At 41.4% G+C, this 26,321-nt stretch overlaps 1 protein-coding gene and 1 long non-coding RNA gene across 5 annotated transcripts in view; one reads left to right on the forward strand and one right to left on the reverse strand.

Annotated features, from left to right (window-relative positions):
* The window catches only part of LOC104856276, a 9,746-nt gene extending 5,914 nt beyond the window's left edge, over positions 1–3,832 (forward strand). The window contains exons 2-3 of the long non-coding RNA XR_778584.2: positions 2,934–3,017; positions 3,761–3,832. This is a non-coding gene — a long non-coding RNA (uncharacterized LOC104856276). The remainder of the gene's footprint in view (positions 1–2,933; positions 3,018–3,760) is intronic.
* Positions 1–26,321, reverse strand: part of Ip6k2 (inositol hexakisphosphate kinase 2) — a 37,277-nt gene that overhangs the window by 5,625 nt on the left and 5,331 nt on the right. For 2 of the 4 annotated variants that reach the window (XM_010615627.2, XM_010615628.1), the window contains 3 exons: positions 5,513–5,837; positions 3,434–3,656; positions 2,028–2,203 (listed from right to left, as the gene is read on the reverse strand). In XM_010615627.2, the coding sequence (XP_010613929.1) occupies positions 2,028–2,203; positions 3,434–3,656; positions 5,513–5,837 (724 nt within the window). The other 2 variants (XM_010615626.2, XM_010615629.3) reach the window with 2 other exon arrangements.

A 26,321-nucleotide genomic window follows, 5' to 3' on the forward strand; every position in this document is an offset into this window, starting at 1 on the left:
TTTTTTTTGAGACAGGGTCTCACTACATAGTTGAGACTGACCTGGAACTCACTATGTAGCCCAGGCTGGTCTCGAACTCACAGCGATCCTCCTGCCTCAGCCTCCAGAGTGCTGGGATTCCAGGTGTGCACCACCACGCCCGGCTGAAAATATCCTTATCTTTTAAAGATACATACTAATATGCATATAGCCAAGCATAGTGGTGTCCACCTGTGATCTCAGCACTTGAGAGGCAGGACTGCCAAGAGCTCTGGGCCAGCCTGAACTACAAACTGAGACCCTGGCTTAAAAAATAAATAAAAACAACAAAAAAAATGTGTATGGATGAAATGATGTATTCTAAATTTCCTTCAAAAAATGTCTAGTTGGAAAAAAACTGTTTAAAAAGAGCTAGGGGTGTAAACCCCGTGGTACAGTACCTGCCTAGCATGTATGAGGCCCTTGGTTTAAACCCCAGTACTATACTTGTGCTTGGTTACATACAGTCGTGACACAAGATTGACACAGTGGGCCAACTGTGAAATCTGGGTGACAAGTACCTCAGTATCCAGTGTATTATTTGATTTTTAAAATGTTTTCCCTAATAAAAAGTTAAATCCTGAGGAATTTCAACCTGTAAGATTAAAGGAACAACTGACACTAGGGATTTAGCTCAGTGGTGCCACCACCTGCCTCACAAGAGCAAGGTCCTAAATTCCATCCCCAGTATAAAAAAACCAAACAAACAAACCCCACAACCAAGGCCATCAAACTAAGAGCTTAATGGGTAAGAAGGGGAAACAAATTAAAGGAAACTGGTGCTTCCTTGTGTACAGCACAGGAGCCTGTTCTACCTCTCAGCTCTCGCGGGTGAGCACTGAGGAACTTTCTGCAAAAGTCTGCAGAGACCAGCCTCTGCCAATGTCCTCCAGGCTTCCAAAGCTACAGCCCACCAAAAGTAGGCTGAGCCCTTCAAGGATACCCATCACTCCTGAAGATAACTAACCGCTATCTCCACCCACTTGCACACCTAGGCCACACTCTAGCTATAAAGGATGCAATATTTGCCCAGTTATCACACAGCATATCCTACACAGCCCTAGAAGAAAACTCCACCACGACCTCAAAGAACTAGGATTAGAGGTCCCACTTGACCCAGCTATCCCTCTGCTAGGTATCTTTCCAAAAGAATTAAAAAAAACATACCACAGCGATTTATGCACCATGTTTATAGCTGCACAGTAAGGTAAGGCTTGGAAACAGCCCAACTGCCCATTAACTGGAGACTGGGTAAAGATGGGTTTTTTCTATAAAATGGAGTACTACTCAGCCATAAAGAATGAGAAACATTTACAGCTAAATGGATGCACATTTAGGCTATACTCTTAAGTGATATAAACAGGGCATGCTTGAGTAAATACTGAATAGTTTCTCTGGTGTGAAAAACTAAAAGTGTAAATAAGGTTCAAATGGTATAACTGATAATGTGAAATAGGAAGAAAAGAGATAAAGGGGAAGTGGGATGGGAAGGAGAAAGGAAATGAGGGAAAAGAAAAAATATGAAACAATGAAAAAATGGAAACAGTCTTTGTAAATAGGGAAGGGTGAAGGGGGTGAAGAGAGGGCAGAAGTAAAGGGAAAAAAATAAGAACCAAGACATACCATGTAAAGGTACAAGATCCCAATGATAAATGTAACTGTATTTTGCTTTAAATATAAAGGGGAAGTGGGATGGGAAGGAGAAAGGAAATGAGGGAAAAGAAAAAATATGAAACAATGAAAAAATGGAAACAGTCTTTGTAAATAGGGAAGGGTGAAGGGGGTGAAGAGAGGGCAGAAGTAAAGGGAAAAAAATAAGAACCAAGACATACCATGTAAAGGTACAAGATCCCAATGATAAATGTAACTGTATTGTTTGCTTTAAATGTACCAATAAACTTAACGGTAGGAAAAAAAAGAAAACTCTACCATGGTTTAATCCAACCCCCTCAGAGCCTACTCTTTGCCTTGCCCCTCCACCACAGCAGAGGGCCATGAAGAAAGGATACTGTACTGGTTCCGATGCTTGGCATTGTCCTTCATTCTCTGCAACTGCTGCTGGTGACATTTCATGCTCCAAGGGTTATAGTGTTTAAGCTGGGAACTTATATTTCCCTTTTTTTCTACACTGTAGTATAAGACTTCAGATTTCTGTAGCCGCTCAAATTCTTCTTCTAACTTATGGCTATAAAGAGATAAAAATTCAATAAATCACAATGTCATAAATAATCAGTGTCAAAGAGGCATGAGGAACTTTCTGGAGTAACGACGAGATGATATCTTGATATGGTAGTGGTTACAATGTACACCTCTGCCCAAACTCTAATAAACACTTTAAATGGGGGTGCATACACATATATACACACACACATATATATATGTTTTGGGGGGTACTGGGGGTCAAACTTGGGACCTTGTGCTTGCCAGGCAGACAGCAAAACCACTGAGCTAAATCCCCAGCCCAAATGGGTATATGTTATCATACACATTACTCAAGAAAGTTGACTGAAAAAAAATGCAATGAGAACCTAAAACATAAGAGCAGCCCCTGCACCCTAACTATCAAGGTGGGCAGCCTCCACTCCCCTTCCAGTAAATACCAACCCTTGGTTTCTGGTATACAGGATCCCCCGACTAAATGCTAGGGAATGGGAAAATCAGAATTGAAATTCCACAGGAATAAGGTTAATTTACTTAAGTTGTATTATACAGGCTTATTTAGTAGTACTGAGGGTTAAACACAGAGCCTTCACACTGAGCTACAACACCAGCCCATTTTTCAATTTGAGACAGGGCCCTGCCAAGTTGGTAAGGTGCCTAGGCTAGGCTTGCAATCCTGTTTTAGCCTCCCAGAGCACTGGGATTATAGATGTGCCTACCACACTCGGCTAATTTATACTTTATATCTTCACAAGCTCTACTAAGGCACGGAACTTGGAAGGAACTGCCTCATGGATCAACTTTCACAGATATCCTCTACAACTGATGAGCAACCTAAGGTAAAAGGATGGTTCTCATCACATCTGTGGGATACAGGACAGGGCATGGCAAAGAGCAATTGTGGAAGTGAAATTTTTTTTATAGTTTCCACTTTAGGTGTTTACCTAAAATAGCATGTCTTTCTTCTTCTTTTTTGAGACAAGGTCTTGCTATGTAGTTCAGCCTTGAATTCACAGTGATCCTCCTACCTCAGCCCCGCAACTGGTGGGATCACAAGTGTACGTCCCTGCGTCCAGCCAAAAATGGCATGTCCTAACCGAATTTATTAGAGATGCTGGCCAGAATGTGTGGGATTGGTCACTGAGTGACAGGGCATCTGTAAGTTTGCCAACAGTCCAGGGAATCTGGCTGTAACCAAGAACCCCAACACCTCTGCTCCCATAGCACCAAAGTTCCCCTCTCAGTCTACACCCACCTCTTCATCTTCTCCTCTTTCCGGTGCTGGCGCACCCAGTCCTTGGGGCTTTTTTCTGTTTCTAGGACGTGGTGTTTTTTATTTGTCCACCTTAGAAGCTTACTTTTTGGTTCACAGTCTGAATTGTCTACAATGTCCACAGTTCCATGGTCCCCTTTTAATGGATACGCTACTAAACACAAGTTCCTGTCTTCATCTTCTTTGAAGTGTACAGATACCACACCTGGAGAGGGGGTGAGGAGCAGAAAGGACTTTTAATTCTACAGGAAAATGCGTTCTAAATAACATGATTGTAACATTTGTTTTTTTTCTTACCCTGTTCCTTAGTCTCTATGTTGCCAGAGGCCCCAAACTCATCTGCAAACCTAACAAATGTCAAAACAGCTAGAAAAAAATGACACCATACAAGACAAGCAATTAGGGAGCAAACACAGCCAAGAGTCTTCCTCTCTAATTAACTCAACAAGGCAAGAGCCAAAGAATTACAAGACACATTTTTCCATCATTGAAAATGTTTATTAATTTTTATGTAATTCTTCTAATCCTAAGAGAAATGCAACATTGCTCTTTACGTCCCGTGGGAATTTTGAATGACCCAAACAGAAACTCCAGCAGCCTGCAGGATGGCTTTAAAGCACAGCCTAAATAAGATTGGGTAAGCAAAGCAAAATAAAGACGCAAACAAAAACAAACCACACAGCACAAAGACATCCTAGCAAAGGCTTCCTGTAGTGTGCCCACATGGGTTAGTGTCCCAAGCTTATCTTTCTTGTTTATGCTTTTATTCATCTTTGCAGTTTTGAGTCACAAAAGAACAAAATGAACACAGGCAGATAAGGCTGTGCAGGGAGCACAGACACAGGCTGGCCTTGAAAGCAGCTCTCCTGCTTGAGTCTTTAGGACCTGCCATGTGTGATTATACAGTCTTTGAGGAGGGGCTGTCAGATGGGAACATTTCAGCAGGTGCCGACGAGCGCCTTACAACCGACAGGCTGAACACCTTTCCTGCCAGGCCTCTCTGACCCAGGATCACTCACTCTCCTCAGTCCTTCAGCCCTCCCGCTTGCAAGCTTGCTGCAGGGGAATGCGTGCTCAGAGAGACGATACTTCTGAGGTGGCCCCAGCTCTGGGTGCAGAGAAGCCAGGGTGGGGAGCTCAGGGGACCACACTTCCCTGTGGCCATTGGGGAAAGGACCAGGGGAAAAAAGGGGGCAGGGGTGGCCAGCTAACAAGGGAACTTTGGCTTTGTCCTGAAAAAAAAACAACAGAGAAGGACCAAGTGAGGGCCCCCAACTCCCCCTCCCCCACCACAACACACATGCATTTCAGTGTACAGATTGGCTCCCAGTACATTGTCCTTAAAAATGCTTCAACAGTCCCAGAAGAACCTAAGTTGTTCTAAAGTCTTTTTTATAACCAGTAATACACATTTAAAATTAATTTCTTTAATATGTTCTCCACTGATTTACAAAAGATACCCCTCCCTCCCCATGAAAGATCAGACCATGTTGGTGGCTACTGATGTCCCCAAAAGAACGCATTGTAAAAAGGAAGAAAAAGTCACCATATGTGAATCAAAGGGTTGACTTCACATAGCAATTCTGAGGACATTCTGTAATAGCTAAGGCCTGCAGCTAATCAGCACAGTCCTCCCACTCCTGCATTCCATCTGACTCAATCCTGCTCCCAGCCTACCTAATCAACCGGGCTTCTGGTTTCCTGGAGGTCAAAAAGCAGGCAGCAAGAATTCTGGGTAAAATCTTCCCCGTTTTTCCCCATGGTTTCCAGCCCATGGGGGGATTATGGGTTACTGTGATCAAGAGACATCTGAACATAAAACACAACTATGCTTCCACCAAAAATAAAACAAATCCACAAAACAAAACAGAATTGAGCAATCTTACCAGGACTTGAAAACTGAGGGTATGAGGTGCTGGGCTGAGGGCCAAGAGGAGGAGGAGGGAAAACAGAGTGTGTGGAAGGGGTGAGGGTTCCCAGGATGGCTGCCAGGGCCTTCCATGGCCACGACCCCTCACAGCTCACCAGACTGGTGACCCTCTCTAGGAGCTGGGGGCTCACCTTTGTACTGGGGAGTGAATTTTCGCATCTCAGCTGGCAGAGTCTCGTAGAACTGATGTTCTCTTGGAACCAGGGGCTTGCAAAGGGTTGTCTCGTTGAAACGGAGAACGCATGAATGTCCCCCAACTTGGTGGACAAAGGGCTCCAGCAGGATGCCCTTGGTGTGGGGCTCCACGTCCATAGCCCTGAAGGCTGGGCTCATCCTCCGGACACGGGAGGCAGAGAGAAGCGGGAGGCAGCGGGGTCCAGCGGCCAGCGCGTCCTCCAACTGTTTGTCCGTGCCTCTGTGATGTCTCCACTCCTCAGCTTGTCGGGCCAGGTCACTCTACCAGAAACAAACAAAAATGACGACATGTGGGTTGGAAGAAGCCTGGGAACTTGGGAACAAAATGCGGAGCTGCACAGCCACTGGCCCTTCCCCTCCAGGAGAAAGACAACAGCTACAGCTCACGTAGGGCTCCACCCACGCTACCCACACCAGCCCCACCTCTTCCCGAAGACAAACAGTCTTCGAGGGGGTAGGCCAGGAAGGGAGGGATCTGACAGGCAGAAACTAGGCTCCAGGGCCTCCTAAACAGCCAAGGCCCTCACCACAGCATTGCAAAAGCACAAACCCACAAGGGGGTAAAATGACGATTTCCAACATAATATTCACATTAAATTAGTAAGTCTGTCAAACCTAAGGTAAATGGTACCCAACTTTCTTCATTAATTACGTTTTTATAAAATGCATTTAAATACAGGAAAAACCACTGTATGCATCATCTAGGAAGATTTCCATAACCAAGGTGTCCACACACCACCTGCCCAAGGCCAAAAACAAGCCCCATTAACCTTATTAGAAATGAAGCTTGGACTCAGCTTTAATAATTAACATCTGTATCTAAAAACACCTGATCAAGGCTGGCTAACTCCATTTAAAAAGATACGTACTGTTCTAGGTCACACACTTTTTTTTTTTTGGTCACAGACTATTTTTATCTGCTCTATTCTATTCGCCAAACCAAAGCTGTGTTTTGGGGGCAATCAAGGATCTTATCAAGCATGGATGGAGGGCTAGATCTCATTATGCATCCGCAGCCACACAACTGGACGTCAGGAAAGCATCTCTCTGTACATGCCTTGTCAACTGTTTTAGGGAATGTCAAGCTAGTTCTGCTTTCTGTCTATAATTCACAGACATGCAGTCTCTACTACTACACTGCTTATAGGGCTTGAACTATAGTATCTTGTGGTACAGGGTTCTTACTGGGAGTTCCTATGACTCCAAGCAACTGCTATGTATCAGGCTCATTACAGGAACTTCTTGTTCTTATTCTAACTTTCTATAAAACAGACACTACTATTCCCACTGCAAACAATGAAATTTTGACAAGGGGAGGTTAGGAAGGACATCCAGGGCCAAAGCCAGTAAGTAAGCCACAGCTCCCAAGTGAGCCCTCCAACTGCAGAATGTTAGATGCCCCGTTCAAATGCATGTAGGGCCCACGGGACTACTGCCATGGTACAGCTTACCCATTGCATACATATAGCATTCAGCTTGTCCCAATATGCATGCTTTCACCACAAATTTATATTTTCTATAGTAGCCTCTTTAAAATGAGTTTAAAATGGTATTAATTCTCTTTCTTTCAGAGAGTAACTGTGCATCCCTACTAGACTCAAGGACTGGAAATCAGTAAGACTTCCTATATGCAAAGAACAGAGACACAAAGGTCCTGATTTCTAACCTGACACAATATTCCTGACACCAGAGAACTCCTTGGAAAGGCATATAATGAGTTCCAAACCATACAGACAATAATGGGACCAGACTGATGAGCACATTCTAGCGATTCCAGACTCTCTCCACAAGATGGAGCTCTGAGATGCCCAACAACAGAGGTTTTTTTTCCGTAGTTCTACACAGACAGGTTCACACTAGTCTACAGAAGACCCCCACCACCCTGGAGATCCAAACCCAGGGACTGTACATGTCAGGCAAGTGCTCTATCACTGAGCCCAAAAAGCCCTCCTGATAAACAATACCAAAGGAAAATAACTGACTCATAGTCTGTCTGTAACAAAACCTGGGGCAGATACTGTAATTATTAAACTGCGAAGCCAGGCTTGGTGCCACATGCCTGTAACCCAGCACTCGGAAGGCTGAAGCAGAAGGATCGGCTGGACTTCAAGGCCAGTCTTGGCTATATAGTGAGTTCAAGACTAGCCTGAAATACACAGCAAGACCCTGTCTCAAAAATCACAATGTACACTTGCCACCCTCCCCAGCCCACAAAACTGCTCCTGATCTTCATCTTGGATACAGAGTAGGAAAAGTAAGACCCTTTCTGCATGGCCAAGTCTCATGACAGAGGAAACTCCTAAAAGTGAGGCAGAATGAGGAGACAATGGATTAGCCTGCAGCTGGAGTGAAGTGAGGCCTGATTCTCTGCCACTCAACTGCTTGGAGAGCAACTCCAAGTCCCTGGTCCCTCCTTTTGGGTTCTAGTTCTCGGTCTGTAAAATGGAGAAGAAAGGATTGGAGTCCATCTCTATAGTTTGTAATCTAACCAGTGAGTGATCTAACCAGTGAGTAGGATTTTTTGTTTTGTTTTGGTTTTAAATAAAATAGTATAAAACAAAATATATTGATATTCATTATATGTGATGAACAAATCCTGTTTTTCAATTACACTTAACCACCCCCAACCCCCCACTCCACCCCACCCCACTCCACCCCGTACCAGGGACGGAGCTCAGGACCTTGTGCTTGCGAGGCAGGCAGCAGAACTACTGAGCATTTAGTCCTGGCCCTACTTAACTTCTTAATATAAACTTGTTTGCCTTCAATGTGCAATATACTTAAACTTGGAGGGTCAATGAAATAGAGCTTCTTTTCTAAGGTCCCTCATAGACCTATCCCTGTATGCAAGGTCAGTTTCCCAAAGTATTAACAGAAGATCAGCTCCCTCACTAGGCACCTCAGACAGGCCAGAAAATAAAATAATCCAAAGCAGTGGAATCACATATACTGGTGGTTGAGGTCCATGCAGCGATCAAGGCAGATGTATTCAGATGACCTGGCATTGAAAACATGCTATATACTTTGTAGTTGTTATCTTTCTGTTGGGAACATCCCATCCTGTGTTCTGTGTTTTATCTGCCCAGCGATAGCAGAAGACAGCACCTGCTTCAGCTGCCTGTTTTGTTGTGGCTTTTTGTATCTTGACAAACTGTATCTCGGAATTAAAAGAGCAAATTCATTAACCATTTCATGAACAAGTAAAGCCTGATAATCCCCTCACCCAGTTTTCTATTCGGAACTGAACCTAAGACCTCAAACTCTATGCAAGAACCAGCCCCCCAACCTGTTTTAAAATTTTTATTTTAGGACAGGGTCTTGCTAAATTTCCTGGGCTGACTCTGAGCTTTTGATTCTTCTGCCTCAGCCTCCCTAGGGGCTGGGATATAGGTGTGAGCCACCATACCCAGCTTAGGGATCTCCTTAATATACAGACTAGTGAGGGTGGGAATAACTGCTGAACACTGTCTTAAGATTTAGCATCTAGTCTGCCTTTCCACATTGCCTCACAGTTGTCCATTAGAACAGGTAAGGAACGCAGAACATGATTCATCCCCAAGATTTACCAACAACTGGCATAAGGATCTGCTAGAAACAATGACTTAATATTCTTAACTTTTTTAACCATTGCAAATAAAATAGCTATGATTCACAAAAGCCTCAGGGCCTTAGCTCACTCTCCCAGAATTTAATGAGGCTACAAATGGGATCCACTGAGGCCACTTTGCCTCAAGAAAAGCTCCAGGGTCAAACAGTCAAGGGACACAAGAGATATTGCAGAAAACAACCCTCAACACTCAAACCTCCTCCCCAAGGGCCGCACAGCATCTGATCAGGATACATGCTTACAACCATAAAACTACACCATCACTGGTGGTCAGCTGCTGAAATCCTCACTACTGCAGGTAGGAATGCGTAAGGGCATAGCCACTTGGACCGTACGGCAGAAGAGTTATGGCTTGGCATGGCTACTTGGGAGGCTAAAGCTGGTACACTGCTTAAGACAAAACAGTTTGAGTCCAGCCTGGGCCCTAAGACCCTGGCTAAAATACATATACAAAATGAAAGCTGGGGCTGTAATCAGTGGTAGAGCACTTGCTTAGCATGCACAAAGCTCTGAGTTCAACCTCCAGCACCACAAATATTGATAGCACAATTCACAATAGCAAAAAGGTAGACAACCCAAATTCCATCAAATAGGTTAATGGATAAACAATTTGTGATACATCCATACAACTGAATATTATGTAGGAATAAAAAAGAATGTTAACAAAAGCACTATACTGGAAAGAAAAATATGTATAAAAGATTCTATGCTGTGCTTCCATTTACTAAAATTTTAGAAAAACTGGCAAAACTATTTAATGGCATGCTGGGAATGGTGGTCTATGTGTGTAATTCCAGCACATGGGAGACAGAGGCAGCAGGATCACCACAAGTTTGAGGCCACCCTGGGCTACACAGTGAGTTCAAGGCCAGTCTGAACTACACAGTGAAACTCTATCTTAAAAAGAAAAGAAAAAGAACACACACACACACACACACACACACACACACACACACAGAGAAAGCAGGTAAGTGGCTGCCAAAAGGGCCAAAGTTGGGGAACAGGACTGATGGCCAAAAGGCCAGAGAACTTTTAGGGGAGATAAAAATGTCCCATGTTGTGGCTGGGACAATAATTATATGATTGTAACTTTGCCAAAATACATCAAACAGACTTAGAATCAAATAAATCTCACTGATTATTACATTTCAATAAAGGGCTTAAGGGCCAGGGATTTGGCTCAATGGTTCTGCTGCCTGCTTCACAGGTACAAGGTCCCGAGTTCGATCCCCAGTACCCCCCAAAAATAAAGGGATTAATTTTTTCTAATACATTTTTGAATTCACAATTTTTTTTTCTTTTTTTTGAGAGAGGGTCTCACTATGTAGTTCAGGCTAGTCTTGAACCCAAACTGGCCTTAAACTCAAGACAATCCTCCTCCTGACTCAGCCTCCCATCCTGCTGAGATACGAGTACCACCATGTCCAGCTAGAATTTACAAAAATGTTTAAAGTACATATTATTTTGATAATCAGAGATAATATTAAAAAGATAATATTTACTGATAAGTAGTTTCTTACATGGAACGCATTGGCTGGAGGTTCTTTCCCATCCATTGTACCTGGGCTCCTTTGCCTCACTTTAAGTGTCTCTGGCATAGTAAGCATCATTGTCACTCCTGAGTCTTCCTGGGCTGCTATCTTCTTAGTGGTGAGGATACCCACTGACTGTAAGGATTTCAAAGATAGCTATGTTTTGCCTCATAAATGCGTGACACCCAAGTGCTTTACAATAGCAACACATCCTAAGACCATCTGCTTCCTTTCAAAGTCTGATTTTTATGAAGGTCTCAATACTAGCAGATTTCTACCAGTTACATAGATATCTTCTCTTCAACTCTTGTAAAGCCAAAGCAAAAGCTTCCTTCAATCACAAGAAACAGAACCAAAACACAAAGGTCCAATACGTCTTTCCCTCAGAGACTCATAAGAAAAGAGAAACTACATAAAATCTGCCCCAGTTATATTGGTTCCTTTTGTTACTTGTCAGATATGCCTGACAAATATCTACTCAGTGCCTTGGTACTTGCTATTCCCTTTGCTTCCTATCTTCCCAGATATCCTCCCCTTGGCTCACTCTCTTAACTTCCTGCAGCTCCACGTTACTATCATCTCTTTTATTTTCAGTCTTCACTATCACATATAAATGTCGCCCTTCTTAATTTTGTGTGTGTGTGAGACAAGGTCTCACTAGGTAGTTCAGGTAGCCTTGAACTCATAATGTAGCCCAGGCTGGCCTCAAACTTGTGGTGATCCTGCTGCCTCAGCTCCTGAGTGCTGGGATTACAGGCCTGTGCTGCCACACTGGCTATTTTTAAATTTTTGAGATAGGTTCTTGTTATGTTGCCCAAACTGGCTTTGAACTCCTGAGCTCATGTGATCCTCCTGCTCTAACCTCCCAAATAGCTGGGACCACCCCAGAGGTTATAGCCTCTTTCCTGAAAGCTTAAGTCACTTTACCTAAAAGTATCACTTTCTCAACCACACACCTTCATGTACTTCTGCCTAAATTTCTTTTATTTATCCTCATTTAACATACACATATATTTATCTTCTTGTTGTCTCTTCCCACCCTACCTCCACTTGCAAAGAAATTCCACAAAGAGATTGTGACTCCTGTGCTCAGTGCAGAGAGTAAATACTCCACAGAACATGCTGCAAGCATCCTAAGCACCCGCCACAGCAGATCCCACCAACTGTACAGGGAGTACTGTTATAATGAGTCACACAGCACACTTTGCAAACTGCATTCCAAGTACTAACTAGTGTTTATTTTGCAATTACCACCTTCTCATGGCTGCATTTATTTAGGAGTATAAATGAAGAACCTAAATACTCATCTGGAACCTGGTGTAGAAACACTCCATGTAAACAAAATTGAAGCTCTTAATGTGGCAACAACCAATCTTTTAGAAGTTCTCTCATAGAAAATCAAGAGAACTGGGCGTGGTAGTGCACACCTGTAATCCCAGCACTCAGGAGGCTGAGGCAAGAGGATCACTGTGAGTTTGAGACCAGCCTGGGCTACATAGTGAGTTCCAGGGCAGTCTCAACTACACAGTGAGACCCTGTCTCAAAAAAAAGAAAAAAAAAATCAAGTGAAAGTAAGATAGGGCAAAAGAGCAAGGGACACTCCCAACACAGTGACAAATTTATCACCGAACACAGAACCAATCAGAAAAGTGCTATTTTCTCTTTCATTTGAATCTGGTACCATTCACGGGACCAATTAGAAAATGCTTTTCAATTCTTTATTTGCATGTGGACACAACCAATCAAAAACACTAGCTTTATTCTTTCATTTACATGTAACAGGAAGTCAAAAGAGTTTTGTTTTTGTTTTTTTGAGACAGAGTCTCATTATAATATAGTTCAGTTCAGGCTGGCCTCAAACTGGTGGTGATCCTCCTGCCTCAACCTCCCAAGTGCTGAGCTTACAGGCATGTGCCACCATGTCCAGTGCCAAAAGTTTTTGATAGGACAGTTTAATGGCTCAACACCAAGTGAGTGAGTGAAAGAACAATTATCTCAATGCCTTATTTGCATGGAAGAGAAGGAACTCAGGAATTCTGGATATAAAAGACCCCTTTCTCTTACCCTCCACCAGCCCACTCTCACTCTATAGAACATACTTTTCTTTTCTGCTCTCAATAAATAAACACTTTTGCTACCTTTTCTGTATGTCTTGTCTAATTCTTTTTTCAGGACACCAAGAACCTGGAAAGAAGCCCCATGGGACTGTCTGTCCCTCCAGCAACAAGATGACTACTCATTAAAGAATAAAATTAAAAAGTGGATATGAGATGATTTAAATCCTATCATAGTTTAAATCAAACACATTAGCTGAGCAAGGTGATACAGATTTATAATCCCAGCTAAGGGATATAAGGGGCTGAGGTAGGAGGATCTCAAGTTCAAGACAATGTAGTGAGACCCTGCCTCAAAATGAAAAATAAAAGGGGCTGGAGAAGTAGGGCAGTGGTAGAACATTTGCCTAGCATGCACAAGCCGCTGGGTTTAGTCCTTAGTACCACCAAAATAACAGCACAAACATTAACGAGTACTCAAAAATTCTGTGTTGATACAGAGGTCATATTCCAAAGATTCAAGGTTTTCAAGTTACTAAAGTGTCACTGAAAAGCTGGGCATGGTGGCACAGGCCTGTAATCCCCTGGAAACACTTGGGAGACTGAGGCAGGAAGATTTTGAGATCCAGGCCAGCTTGCACTATTCTGGGAGACCTTATCTCAAAAAAAAAAGTCACTGAAAGAGAATTCTCTGCATCTTTTTCAGGCAAAGCAAAGAAAGGCTCTGAGTTGGTCTTGAGAAATGGTGGCAAAACTATGGCATATATGCTGCAGTGGGCATGCAGAGCCCTCTCTGTTGGCATGTAAAACACATCACCCCAGCAGCCCAACACTGGATAAGATTTTTTTTTTTCCTAAACTAAAACCTCACTATTTGGGTTTAATTGTAGTGTTGGCACTTGGTGATAAATAAGTGGGTTTTAGGTTGATCTTGGCATTCTGTTTGTTTTGTTTTTTGAGACAGGGTCTCACTATGTAGTTGAGACTGACCTGGAACTCACTGTGTAGCCCAGGCTGATCTCAAACTTACAGTGATGCTCCTGCCTCAGCCTCCCAAGTGCTGGGATTACAGGCGTGTGCCACCACTCCCGGCTTGGCATTCTGTCTTTAAAGGGTTCACCATTGCTGATATAGAGAAAGCCTCTTCAGGAGGACTTTCTCAGGCCAGCTTTAAACAAGATGTCTCAGCAAGATAATGCTGAAGGACTTTTTAGCAAAATAAAGCCAGGAAGGAAAGCCACCAATGTCTGACTCTGAGAGGACACCTTGCTTGGCAGAGCACCATAATGATCAAATGGGTATATAGCATTATACTACCACTGACTCAGGAAAACACAAAAACCAAGTTTTCGGCTCCATAAAAATTAAACCACAGCTGGACAGGGTGGAACATGCCTGTAATTCCAGTACTTGAGGCAAGAGGATCACCATGAGTTCAAGGCCAGCCTGGGCTAAATAGTGAGTTCAAGGCCAGTTCAGAATACGTAGCAAGGTCCTGCCTCAGGGAAAATAAAAATAAAAAAGATTAAAACAAATGGTCCTTTTTATGTTATATATATTTTATCACACACAAATAAAAACTAAGAGAAAGTTCCAATTACTCACAGGGGCCATGGCTGATTGTCCTCTTCCAAGGCCCTGCAACCACTACATAAAAAATTTTAATACCTTGAAGTCCCACTGCTCTTGTGTGACTTGCTTTACATGGGTTTCCCAAATAAAGACAATAATATAAAAGCTTACACAACACAAGTTCTGAAGCTAAAAAATTATTTTCCAAGCTGTCAATAATAAGTAGATGGTATCAACCACCCTAGGGGAGAGGCTATGTGACATTTCTGTACTCTCTACAGAAAGTTCTAGGCTGGGCATGGTGGCACATGGCTGTAATCCTAGTACTCAGGAAGCTGAGGCAGGAGGATCACCCTGAGTTTGAGACTAGTCTGGGATCCACAGTCTGAACTCTACAGCAAGGCCCTGCCTCAAAAACAAAAGTTCTAACACTCACAGAGGCAGTCAAAATGCTGCTTCAAAATGTGTTGTTAAAATGTGTAATCATGGCTGGTGATTTAGCTCAGTGGCACTGCACCTGCCTCGCAAGCAGAAGGTCCTGAGTTCTATTCCCATATCGCCAAAAAGAAAGCATAACTGTCTGCTTGATAAAATGTATAACTTTCTGTGATTTCTTTTTTCAGTCTAAATAAACGTTCTCTTTCTCATGTAATTTTGTTTTCCATAATCTGAAAATGTTTAAACGTGGCACTTATAATTGTTATATATTAACATAAATTATATACTATATTAATTTCAAGTACCATAAAACAAGCCCTGTACTAAGTGGTGAAATCATTATTCCCAGCCAGCTGTGGTACATATTACTGGAACAATGAGAGGCTGAGGAAGAAGGATCATAAGTTCAAGTCCAGCTTGGACAATTTACCACCTCAGCAAGACCCTGTCTCAAAAACAAAAACAAAAAACAAACAAACAAAAAAAACGGCTGGGGATGTAAGTCAGTGAGAAGGCCCTGAGTTCAATCCCAAATACAGTACCAAGGAGAAAAAAAATAATAATAAATCATTATTTTCTTTTCAGTTTTCTAAATGTTTTGAGTGTTTTGTTTTGTGACACTGTCTCCCTACTGAGTTCAAGCTGGACTTGAACTCACTATGTACCACAGGATGGTCTCACATTCATAGCAAAACTCCAGCCTCAGCTTCCTAAGTGCTGGGATTACAGGCATGCGCCACCTCACTTGGCTTGAAATTCTTGAAATATTCTCAAACTATGGGCACGTTACTTTTTTTTTCTGAGAAGTTACTTTTACAATTGGGAAAGAAAAATAATAGGATGGGAGGGGTCATACAACTGAAATAGGGCCAGGCATAGTGGAGCACACCTATAATCCAAATACACTGGGAAACTGAGGCAGGATGGCAAGACTGAAGCCAGCCTGGGCAACTCACAAGACAGACTTGGTGAGATTTTGTTTCAAGATAAAAAATTTTAAAAAGGCTGGGGAAGTATCTCAGTATGAGGGCCCTGGGTTTAATCCCGAATATACTCAGTAAATAAATAAAACTATAGGAAAAGACAGATGACTATTCAACTCTTGAAGATTTTGAATCCTCTACAAGTAAATACTGCTGCTGCCCACCCTGTGTGCTAAGAGCTTCACTGCATGATAGAATAGATGACACTGGTCGATGGTGCACATGCACACCAGTGAGGTTAACAACTCAACACAATCTCCCAAGGTGTACGCAAGGGTGGACAGGTCAGAGAAGAAGAGATCAACTCCTCGCTTACAACCAATATAAATGTGCCAAAAGTGAGATCCTGCTTACTAGCACTCCCCGAACTCTTAAAGTAGACACTATAATTGTGCTCATGAGTGCAGTGAGGCACTTTATCATCTAGGCCTCACCACAGAAAAACAACAGGCAGCGGGAAGAATCACTGCTAAGAATGCTGGAATCACAGTTTTAACTTTAAAAGAAGCTGCAGCTCAGCTGGCTACGATGGTCACCCCCATGCTGCAGCAGCTGACAGACACCATACCAGCAGCACAAGGGAGACAAGGCACAAAAGCCTTGCAACAACGTAACTCCTAGGCACCAACACTAGGTGCTCATTTTCACTCTCAACAACATTTGATTCTAGTTTTATAAAAACTGCAAGTTGTAACTGGAATTATTTCATGACAACCATAAAACAATGCAGATCCTTCCCCAAAGCCAACAGACAAATAAAAGAGCAAACATCCAAAACTCTGGACAAACTTTTCTATAAAGGGCATGCTATTCTCTAGAAAGAAATGGATGCTATTCTCTCTAGAATCACCAGCATTACTGCAATGCCCAGCTCTCTTCACCATCAGACCAGAACTCTATGTTCATCATAATAGCTGGCTAGTATTACAGAATTTTAACAATTTAAGAACCTGTTATATACAACTTTAAAAAATAAATTTGGGCCTAGCACAGTGTTACTTGCCCACAGCCACTGCACTCTGGAAGGCCAAGGCAGAAGGATTTCAAGTTTGAGCCCAGCCTGTCAAAAATTTTGCAAATTTTTTTTTTAAAAAGGGCTGGGGATCAAACTCAGGACCTTGCACTTTCAAGGCAGGAGCAACGCCACTGAGCTAAATCCCTGGCCCTAAAACTAAAAGACTTAAGTAAAAAATAAGATTCCTGGCCTCCAGAACCATGGCAGTATAAACATTGTTGTGAGCTCCCCCTAATTATTCAAACCAAAACCAAACCAAAACAAAAAAGACCCACAAAATCTTCCACCAAAACTACAGCCCCATTGCGTCAAGTAAATCTAAATTACTGATTGTGAGGTGTCATTATGTCCCCTTTAGAACATTAGTTAGATAGATTTGTAAAAATTAAGATAAATCTAATAGTACAAGGAAAGCTTTGTGAACTCTCCAGGACTGACAGCAGGCAGGAGAGACAGTGGTGATTCTAGCCCACAGGGGCTTCAACACTCACAGGGGTTCAACAAAAAAGCCTAAAATCTCTCAATCCACAACAGGATGAAATACTTCTGATCACTTCATAGAAAAACCAGGAACAAAAAGAAAAAGAGCACAGGTGGAGAACACAGGTGAAGATGCCTCCAGCACAACAGGAGTCCCAGCACAGAGGGGGTTTTACGAATGGCAGCTCCAACTGTTACTATCTTTATTTTCTGTGAGGAGGTTCCTATAGGTGCTCACAGCACTTCAACAACATCTACATTTTGTGAGGATTTAAAATCAAGGCAGGACTTTTCCTGTTGTAACTCACTCGTTTTTACTACCTGTTCTGATCAGGAAAGCACATTTTAGAGATACTATCCTCTCCTACCATTTCATCCAGAAATAAGTGGCACCTTGATGGCATAAATAACTTCAAGCCAGGCATGGCAATGCACACCTGTAATTCCAGCACTTAGGAAGTTGAGGCTTGAATTCTAGGACAGCCTGGGCTAAAGAGCAAGACTTTGTCTCAAAAGAAATAAAATAAAATAAAAAGGGTTTGTGATGTAGGTCAATGTGAAGGCTCTGAATTGAATTCCTAACAGCAAAACAAAACACTTCTTACTAGAATGCTAACTTTTGGTCACCATATATTGATAATGCTGTTTGTTGTCAATGGCCAAAGTGTTACTTGCTTCCTGAAGCTTAACTATGAGACTAAATTAGCATAACTTCAATTAGAAAAAGCCAATCAACAAAAATCTGAATACAACGTGCACCTGAGGAAGCTATGGGGGGCATTCCCAGGGCCAAAAGATGCTTGCTGGATAAGTAAATGTCCTGCTACCACCCCACCTCAGTGTCCACATAGAAACCAGAAAAAAAAGGATCCATGCTGCAGTCTTCCCGGTGACAAGACCATTACCTCCAGTGCACAATGCCACCACCGACAGCAAGACCAGATGTACAGCACTGACCTGTTTCCTTCTTCCTCCATCCTCGGGCTGGGTCCTGATTCAATGTCTCTAACAGAGTAGTAGTGTCCTCTAAAGTATAACCGAGTAAGGAGTTTCAGAAAGGCAGATGGGGATGTAAGGGCAATCTAGCTGTGACACGTGCCGCCCCATTAATCACCAGGATTGATTCGACTGATCTAGCTGGCTAGGTGGGTGTCATCTTCCTCCCTCACTGCTCCATGTGTGTCCCTCCTGAAACTGAGCACTCAAAGAGGACAACCACCCCTGATAGAAGAGGACTGTTTCCTCAGTCAAGGTCATATATATGAGGCTGCATTCCCCTGCTAGAACCTACAAACAAGCTCTCAGGAAGATAGACGGGAAAACAGACTTCCAGGAAGATGATGGAGTGGTGAGCAGCAGGGAATCAGCCTCTTTGAGATTTGGTGTCCAGACACAGGAATATAGCAACATGAGGAAGAGAAGGGAAGTGAGTCCCTGGAACCCAGCAAGGATCTGAAGTGACAATTGAAGCCCATGGGGAGAGTGAAGAGACAAACTTCAGTGAAAAAGGTGACAGCAGCAAGAGGCACTTTATTCGTGAGCCTTAACTCACTATGTAGGGTGACTCAAACATACTGTTACTACTAGTGACCCCAGAGGTGTCCACAGAGAAACGCATCAGTGGAACAGAGCAGTGGACACAGTGGACTGCAGTAGCTGGTGAGTTATTTGGGTTTAGACATCCCCAGGAGAGGGTGATTGGCTGGTAGTCATCTTGGAAAGGGTCCAATTGAGCTTGGAACTCTCAGCAACTGCAGGCACCTCCATCAGGGACAGGCTGAACAGAGTTCAAGCCAGCAGGAAGCACATGGAGTGTTGCAGGCTGAACAAAGCAGATTCCAGCCTCCAGCCAGAAACCAGCCTGAACTTCAGTGGAACTAAAGGTGCAAGCTTGCAAGGATTATCCACTACCCCACCATGAATCTACAGCTGGCTTGTTGGGATTAATCAATACAGATCTGGACTCTATCTGGCCACTTTTCTCTACCAGTGACAGCAGAGACACGCCTTGAATTGATTTTTTTTCCCTTTTATTTTCTTCTTTTCTTTACTTTTCTTGTTTTTGTTTTGCTTTTTGCTTGTTTGTTCTTGTTTTTATATGTGTGAACAGTTTCTAGTTTTTTATTTTCTTCTGTTCTTGTTTTTAATTTCTTCTCTTTCCCTCCTGTCTTCACCAATTTTGCAAAATTTGCATAATCTTCTTTTGTTTTCCAGCTTTGCTTCTAATCTCTTCCTCTTCTTCTACTTCTCTATTTTCCCCCCTAAATTCTTTTAAATTTTCTCCCCTGAGGATAAAATTGTCATTCTGAGGGCCTATTTACTATATATAATTTTCTGGTTTGTTTTAGGTTTTGGTATATAACTACAAATCTAGTTCATATGGTTAAAGGTGGCAAATTAAGTTACCACAGCTTGTCATTTTCTAGGTTGTATTTGATGCTAACTTTGATGCTGACTGTACTACTTTAGCCAAGGTGACATAGTTGTTCTATTTTGTTGTTTTTCCTCATGTGCCAAAACTAAGATTGCCTAGGGTCACAAACAATACCAGAGGCCAGTGACAAAGAACCAGGGACTAGGTCAAATAGGCAGCAACTTCTCATCCCCACTACATTGAAGAGGTAGGATCTTCCAAAACACTCAAAACCAAGTCAACTATACCTGCAAGATAGCTCTGACAAGTAGTCATTTCCTAAGAGTTCTAAATACTAGCAATAAAGCTACTTGCCATAAGCAATTTACAAGCATCAATGCAGGAATTAAAACTAAAAACAAAACAAAACAAAAAAACCCAGAAAATGAGAAGATACTTAATTAAGCAAGATGCAACTTCAAACTTCCACCACACAAAGGCAAACACAGGGGTAACGAAGTGGGACAGTCTGAACATCCCCCAACCTGGATTCTCTGAAGTAGTAACAAAGCAGATGAATGGGGCTCAAGAAAAAAAATCAAAGCAGAAATAGTTTTTCCATAACTACAAAAGGTGACCATCATGAAGGATATGATTAGTTACTAGAGCAAATACAGATAAAAATATTGAGAAGCTTCGAAAAATGATGAAAACCATCAATACCCAACATAGCAAAGAAATGGAATCCATATAGCAGACTCAAACAGATATCCAAGAGATTAAAAAATTCCACTGAAAAGTATACACAGCAGAATGAACCAATATGAGGACAGAATATGAGAAATACAAGATATAGCTCAGTGGTACCATGCCTGCCTTGCAAGTGGAAGGTCCTGAGTTCAATCCTCAGTACGTGAGGAAAAACAAAGGGAAATGTAAGACAGGGCTGCAGTTAGCAACCATGAAAGATTTCTTAAAAATAGCAAAGGATCATGAAAAATGAATCAATAGCTGCTAGATAACACAAAGAATACTAACATAAGGCCAGGGATTTGGCTCAGTGGTTCCGGCGCCTGCCTCGCAAGCACAAGGACCCGAGTTGGATCCCCGGTACCAAAAAAAAAAAAAGAATACTAATATAAGATTGATCACCAATGAAAAAACAGGAGATAATGCAAACAACACAAAAAACCTGTTCACAGAAGTAATAGCAGAAAATTTACCAACCAGGGAAAAAGAATTTGACATATAGGTAAGTGAGGTATATAGAACTCCAATTACCTATGATTTTTTTTTTAAAAATCTAGGGCCAGGGATTTAGCTCAGTGGTTCCACCACCTGCCTCGCAAGCACAAGGTCCTGAGTTCCAATCCTGATACCAAAAAAATCTATACCAAGGCATATAATACTCAAAATTCCAGAAATCCAACACAAATACAGAATACTAAAAGCAGCTAGAGAAAAGAAACAAATCACCTGTAAGGAAAGCCTATCAGAATCACAGCACCCTCAAGTCAAGGAGAGCTTGATGTGAAGTATTTCAAGCCCTAAAGGAAAACAACCTCCAACCCAGATCGATGTACCTCACAAAACTATCTTTCAAAATTGACAGAGATGGGCCAAGGATTTAGCTCAGTGGTTCTGGTGCGTGCCTGCTCTGCAAGCACAGGGACCAGAATTCAATCCCCAGTACCCATCCCCAAAAAAGTTGATGGAGAAATAAGATACTTCCATGAAAAAGAACACTTTAAGAAATTCATGACTACCAGACCAGCACTCTAAAACATTTTTTGAAGGACATTCTAGAAAGAGATAACAAGGACTACAACTCCATGAACCTAAACAGAATGAATCTACGAGGCAAGGCAAGGTAATTAAACAGAGGGGGAAGAAAGAGAACAATAGTAAAATAAAATGACAAAGGCAAAAAGAAATTCATAGACAGTCAGGGAATGGAAAACAGTATTCCATGGGTCAGGAACCTAGAAAAAATCAGGGACAGCTCTTCTATTTGTATACAAAGTAGATTTCAAGCCAGCACTGATTGAGATAAAGGAGGTGACTATATCTTTGTAAAGGGAACAATCCAAGAGGAAGAGATAATAATCATAAATATATATGCACCAAATACCAGCACACTCAACTATACAAAACAAATATTAACAGACATGAAAAATCAAATAAGCACTAATACAGTTGTAATGGGGGACCTCAATATCCCTGTCACGAATATATCAACTACAAATAATCAACAAAGAAATCAGAAACAAGACAAGGATGTCTGTGGTCACCATTCTTGTTCAGTGTAGTTTTGGAAATATTAGCCAGAGCAATCAGACAAGAAAAAGAAATAAAAGTAATAAGGTCAGGAAAGGAAAAAGTTAAATTATCATTATTTGCAGGTAACATGATACTCTACATAGAAGATCCCAAAAACCTCACCAAAAGACTTCTAAATTTAATAATCAAATTCAATAGCATAGCTGAATACAAAGTAAACACTCAAAACTCAATAGCATTCTGACGAGCATGGTGGTGCACACCTGTAATCCCAGCACTTGGGAGGCTGAGGCAGGAGGATCCCTATGAGTTCGAGACCAGCCTGGGCTACATAGTGAGTTCTAGGTCAGTCTCAACTACATAGTGAGACCCTGTCTCAAAAAACAAACAAACAAACAAACAAACAAAAATTTCAACAACATTCCTACAAACAAGTAACAAACTCACTAAGAGAGAAATTAGGGAAATAGCAATGTCATAATGGCATCTAAAAATGTAAAATACCTAGGAATCAATCTAAGGAAGTAAAAGATGTTTACATAAAAAACTACAGTACTCTGAAAAAAGAAATAAAGAGGATATCAGAAAATGAAAAGATATCACTTGTTCTTGGGAAGGAAGAACCAAAACAGTGAAAATGTCCATACCAAAAAAAAAAAAAAAAAAAAAAAAAAAAGCCCTACTGCCAAAATTGTTATATAGATTTAATGTAATTGTTACTAAAATACCAATGGCATATCTCATAGAATTAGAGAAAACAATCGTTAAATTCATCTGGAACCAGGAGAGATCCAGAATAAGCAATTCTAGGCAACAAAGATAAGGCAGGGGCATCACAATCCCTGACTTGAAATTATACTACAATGCTACTGTGATAAAAACAGGATAGTACTAGCAAAAAACCAAACAAACAAACAAACAAAAAACCAGACCTGAGGATCAATGGGACAGATTAGAAGATGAAACAACTCCAAATTTAGCAACCTTATCTTGGTTGCTGGAGGAGCTATACACCTCCACTGGAAGAAAGGCAGCCTCTTTAATAAATAGTGCTGAAAAAACTGGCTTTCCACATGCTGAAGTTTAAAACTAGATCCATATCTTTCACTATGCACTAAACTCAAATCAAAATGGATTAAAGACCTAAATACTAAAACAGAATCTTCTAGAAGACAGGATAGGTAGAACTCTTGAAGACACTGGTATAGGCAAAGACTTTGTGAACAAAACCCTGGCTGCACATAAAATACCACAAAAAAATCAACAACTAGGGTCTCATTAAAAAGCTTTTACACAGTAAAAGAAACCACCAACAGAGTGAAGAGACAACCCACAGAGTGTGAAAAATTTTTGCCAGATATTTCTTAGAAAAGGACTAATATCTAGGATATATAAAGAAGTCAAAAAAATCAGACTCCCCCCAATTTAAAGACCCAATCCCAAAATGGGAATCCGAAATGAACTTTTTTCAGATGCAGAAGTCAAATGGCAAGTGAATATATGAGAAAGTCATCGACATCACTGGTCATTTGAGAGATGCAAATTAAAACAATGCTGAGATTCCATCTTGCTCCAAAAAGAATGGCTATTATCAAGAAATCAGCCAAAAATAAATGCTGATCGAGCTGTGGGGGAAAAGGAAACCTTCCACACAGTTGGTAGTATAGACTGGTGCAACCACTGTGGAGAACACTGTGATCACTGTGGACATTCCTCAAAATACTAAAACTAGAGGTTCCATTTGACCCAGCTATTCCTCCTCTTGGTATCTTCCTGAAATAATTAAAAGCATCACACCACAGTGATATGCACATCCCTGTTTACAGTGGAACAGTTTGCAATAGCTGTATCTTGGAAACAGCCCAAATGCCCATCAATGGACAAATGGATAAAGATGCCATGTTTTTATACAATGGAGTACCACTCTGCCATAAAGAAGGAAAAGCGTGAGACATTTCTAGCTAAAAATGGATGCACCTTGAGACCATATTCTTAGGTGAAATAAATTGGACACACATTTACTGTACTGTTTCTCTGGTGTAAGAAATGAAAAGTGAAAATAAGGACCAAAATGTATAATAGATATTGGCAAATGAGAAGAAAATGTTCAAATTGAGAAAGAAGCGGGGAGGGATAAAAGAAAGAAGAAACAAAAAGAGAAGAAAATAGAAGAACAAATGGAAACAAAACCTTTGTAAGTAAGAAGAGGGATCAAGGGAGGGGAGGATGGGGAAAAAGAAGAGATATATCATGTACAGATACAAATTCCCTGTGATGAATGTGCTCATTATGTATATCTAATATGTATCAACAAATGATGTGCTTCAAAGGAAGGAAAGCAAGCAAGCAAGCAAGCAAGCAAGCAAGGCAGATGAGACACCGGAGGAGTTTATTTGGGAGGAGGATACAGGATTGGGGGGAGAATATATGAGAACTATGCATCTTAATTAAGTTTTTAAGTTCAGGGTTTCTTTTCTTTCTTTCTCTTTCTCTTTCTTCCTTTCCCCTTCCCCTTTTCTTTCTTTCTTTGTTTTGGTGGTACTGATACTACTACATGCCCTGCCCTTTTTTTTCACTGAGGTATATATATAATATAAATGCTACTATTTAAGTCTATTATTTCTTTGTTCGGGTGCACACGTCAGTAGCACTTTGCACAGTCATTACCACTGTCCATTACCAGGACCTTTTCATCTCTCTAAACTGAAACTGCAGGGCTGGGGATTTAGCCCAGTGGTGTTGCTCCCTGCCTCACAAGCACAAGGTCCCAAGTTTGATCCCCAGTACTAAAAAAAAAGTGTGTAAACTGAAACTGTAGGTTCTAAACAACACTCTCCACTCCCTTTCTCTCCAATGGCTCTGGCATTCACCAGTCTACTTTCTGTCTCTACAAATTTAAATACTCTAGTATCTAATATAAATAGTCATTCAACATTTGTCCCTCATTTCAACATTTTTGTCCTACAGTTTGTCTTTTTGAATCTGATTCCTTTTAAAGGTTGCATTATATTCATTCATAATGTATTTACTAGCTCATTTCCCTAAAAGTCATCTGCTATTTCCAATTTTCAATTACAAGTGCCTAATGCCTGTTAAACAAGCACTCCACCATTGAGCTACATTCCCAGCAGTCATTTTAAAAAATGGGCAAAAGAAGCAGAGCACACCTGTAATCCCAGCACTTTAAATGCTGAAGCAGGAGGATTACCAAAAGTTAAAGGCCAGTCTGGACCTTAGAACAAGATCATCTTAAAAAAAAAACAAGCAAACAAAAACATAATGTAAATGAGCATCCTCATTATCTGTCCTTGCAAACTTCTAAGTATTTCTGTAGAAAATTTCCTAGAAGTAGAAATGCTGGAATACAGCATATATTTTAAAAGTTGCACCCTTTGTTTCATTCTGATCTATAATGTATCTGAGACACTGCAGTTTGGAGTATGGTGGCAACATTTTACAGTTGAGAAATTAATCAGGTAGAAAAGACAGGAAAAAAATTGTTTCACAGAGCTCCTAAAAGTTTGAGTGGAGGGACAATGGCATCAGGAATCAGTGTTGATGGGAGTCTCCTCTATGCTAACAGCTTTCCTTACACTATCTTACTGAAGCAACAAATGGATATATAATTCTTATATATATGAAAAACATGACAAAGGAAATTTTTGACAGAAGAAAAATTGTAAAACTTATAAAGACTGAGCCTTAGCTGTCCAGCCCCTTTGTTAAGTTTCATACCACAGACATATTTCAGGCAACTTGGCAATCTTATAAATTTAACATCTGGTTATCTTGCCAGGCATGGTGGTGCTTACCTGTAAGCTCAGCACTCAAAAGGCTAAGGCAGGAGGATCCTAGTGAGTTTGAGTTCAGCCTAGACTACATTTGTGAGTTTCAAGGTCAGCCTGAACTACATAGCAAGACCTTGCATTTAAAATAAAAATGGTTATCTGAAGATATAAAAACCAAAAGCAGAGGGGCCAGGTGTGGTGGTGCACACCTGTAATCCCAGCACTTGGGAAGCTGAGGCAGGAGGATCGCTGTAAATTCAAGACCAGCCTGGGCTACACAGTGAGTTCCAGGTCAGTCTACTACATATATCACAGACATATTTCAGGCAACTTGGCAATCTTATAAATTTAACATCTGGTTATCTTGCCAGGCATGGTGGTGCTTACCTGTAAGCTCAGCACTCAAAAGGCTAAGGCAGGAGGATCCTAGTGAGTTTGAGTTCAGCCTAGACTACATTTGTGAGTTTCAAGGTCAGCCTGAACTACATAGCAAGACCTTGCATTTAAAATAAAAATGGTTATCTGAAGATATAAAAACCAAAAGCAGAGGGGCCAGGTGTGGTGGTGCACACCTGTAATCCCAGCACTTGGGAAGCTGAGGCAGGAGGATCGCTGTAAATTCAAGACCAGCCTGGGCTACACA

This window comes from Fukomys damarensis, unplaced genomic scaffold (genome assembly GCF_012274545.1).
Source record: "Fukomys damarensis isolate Sample0158 unplaced genomic scaffold, DMR_v1.0_HiC HiC_scaffold_37, whole genome shotgun sequence".
Lineage (NCBI taxonomy): Eukaryota > Metazoa > Chordata > Mammalia > Rodentia > Bathyergidae > Fukomys > Fukomys damarensis.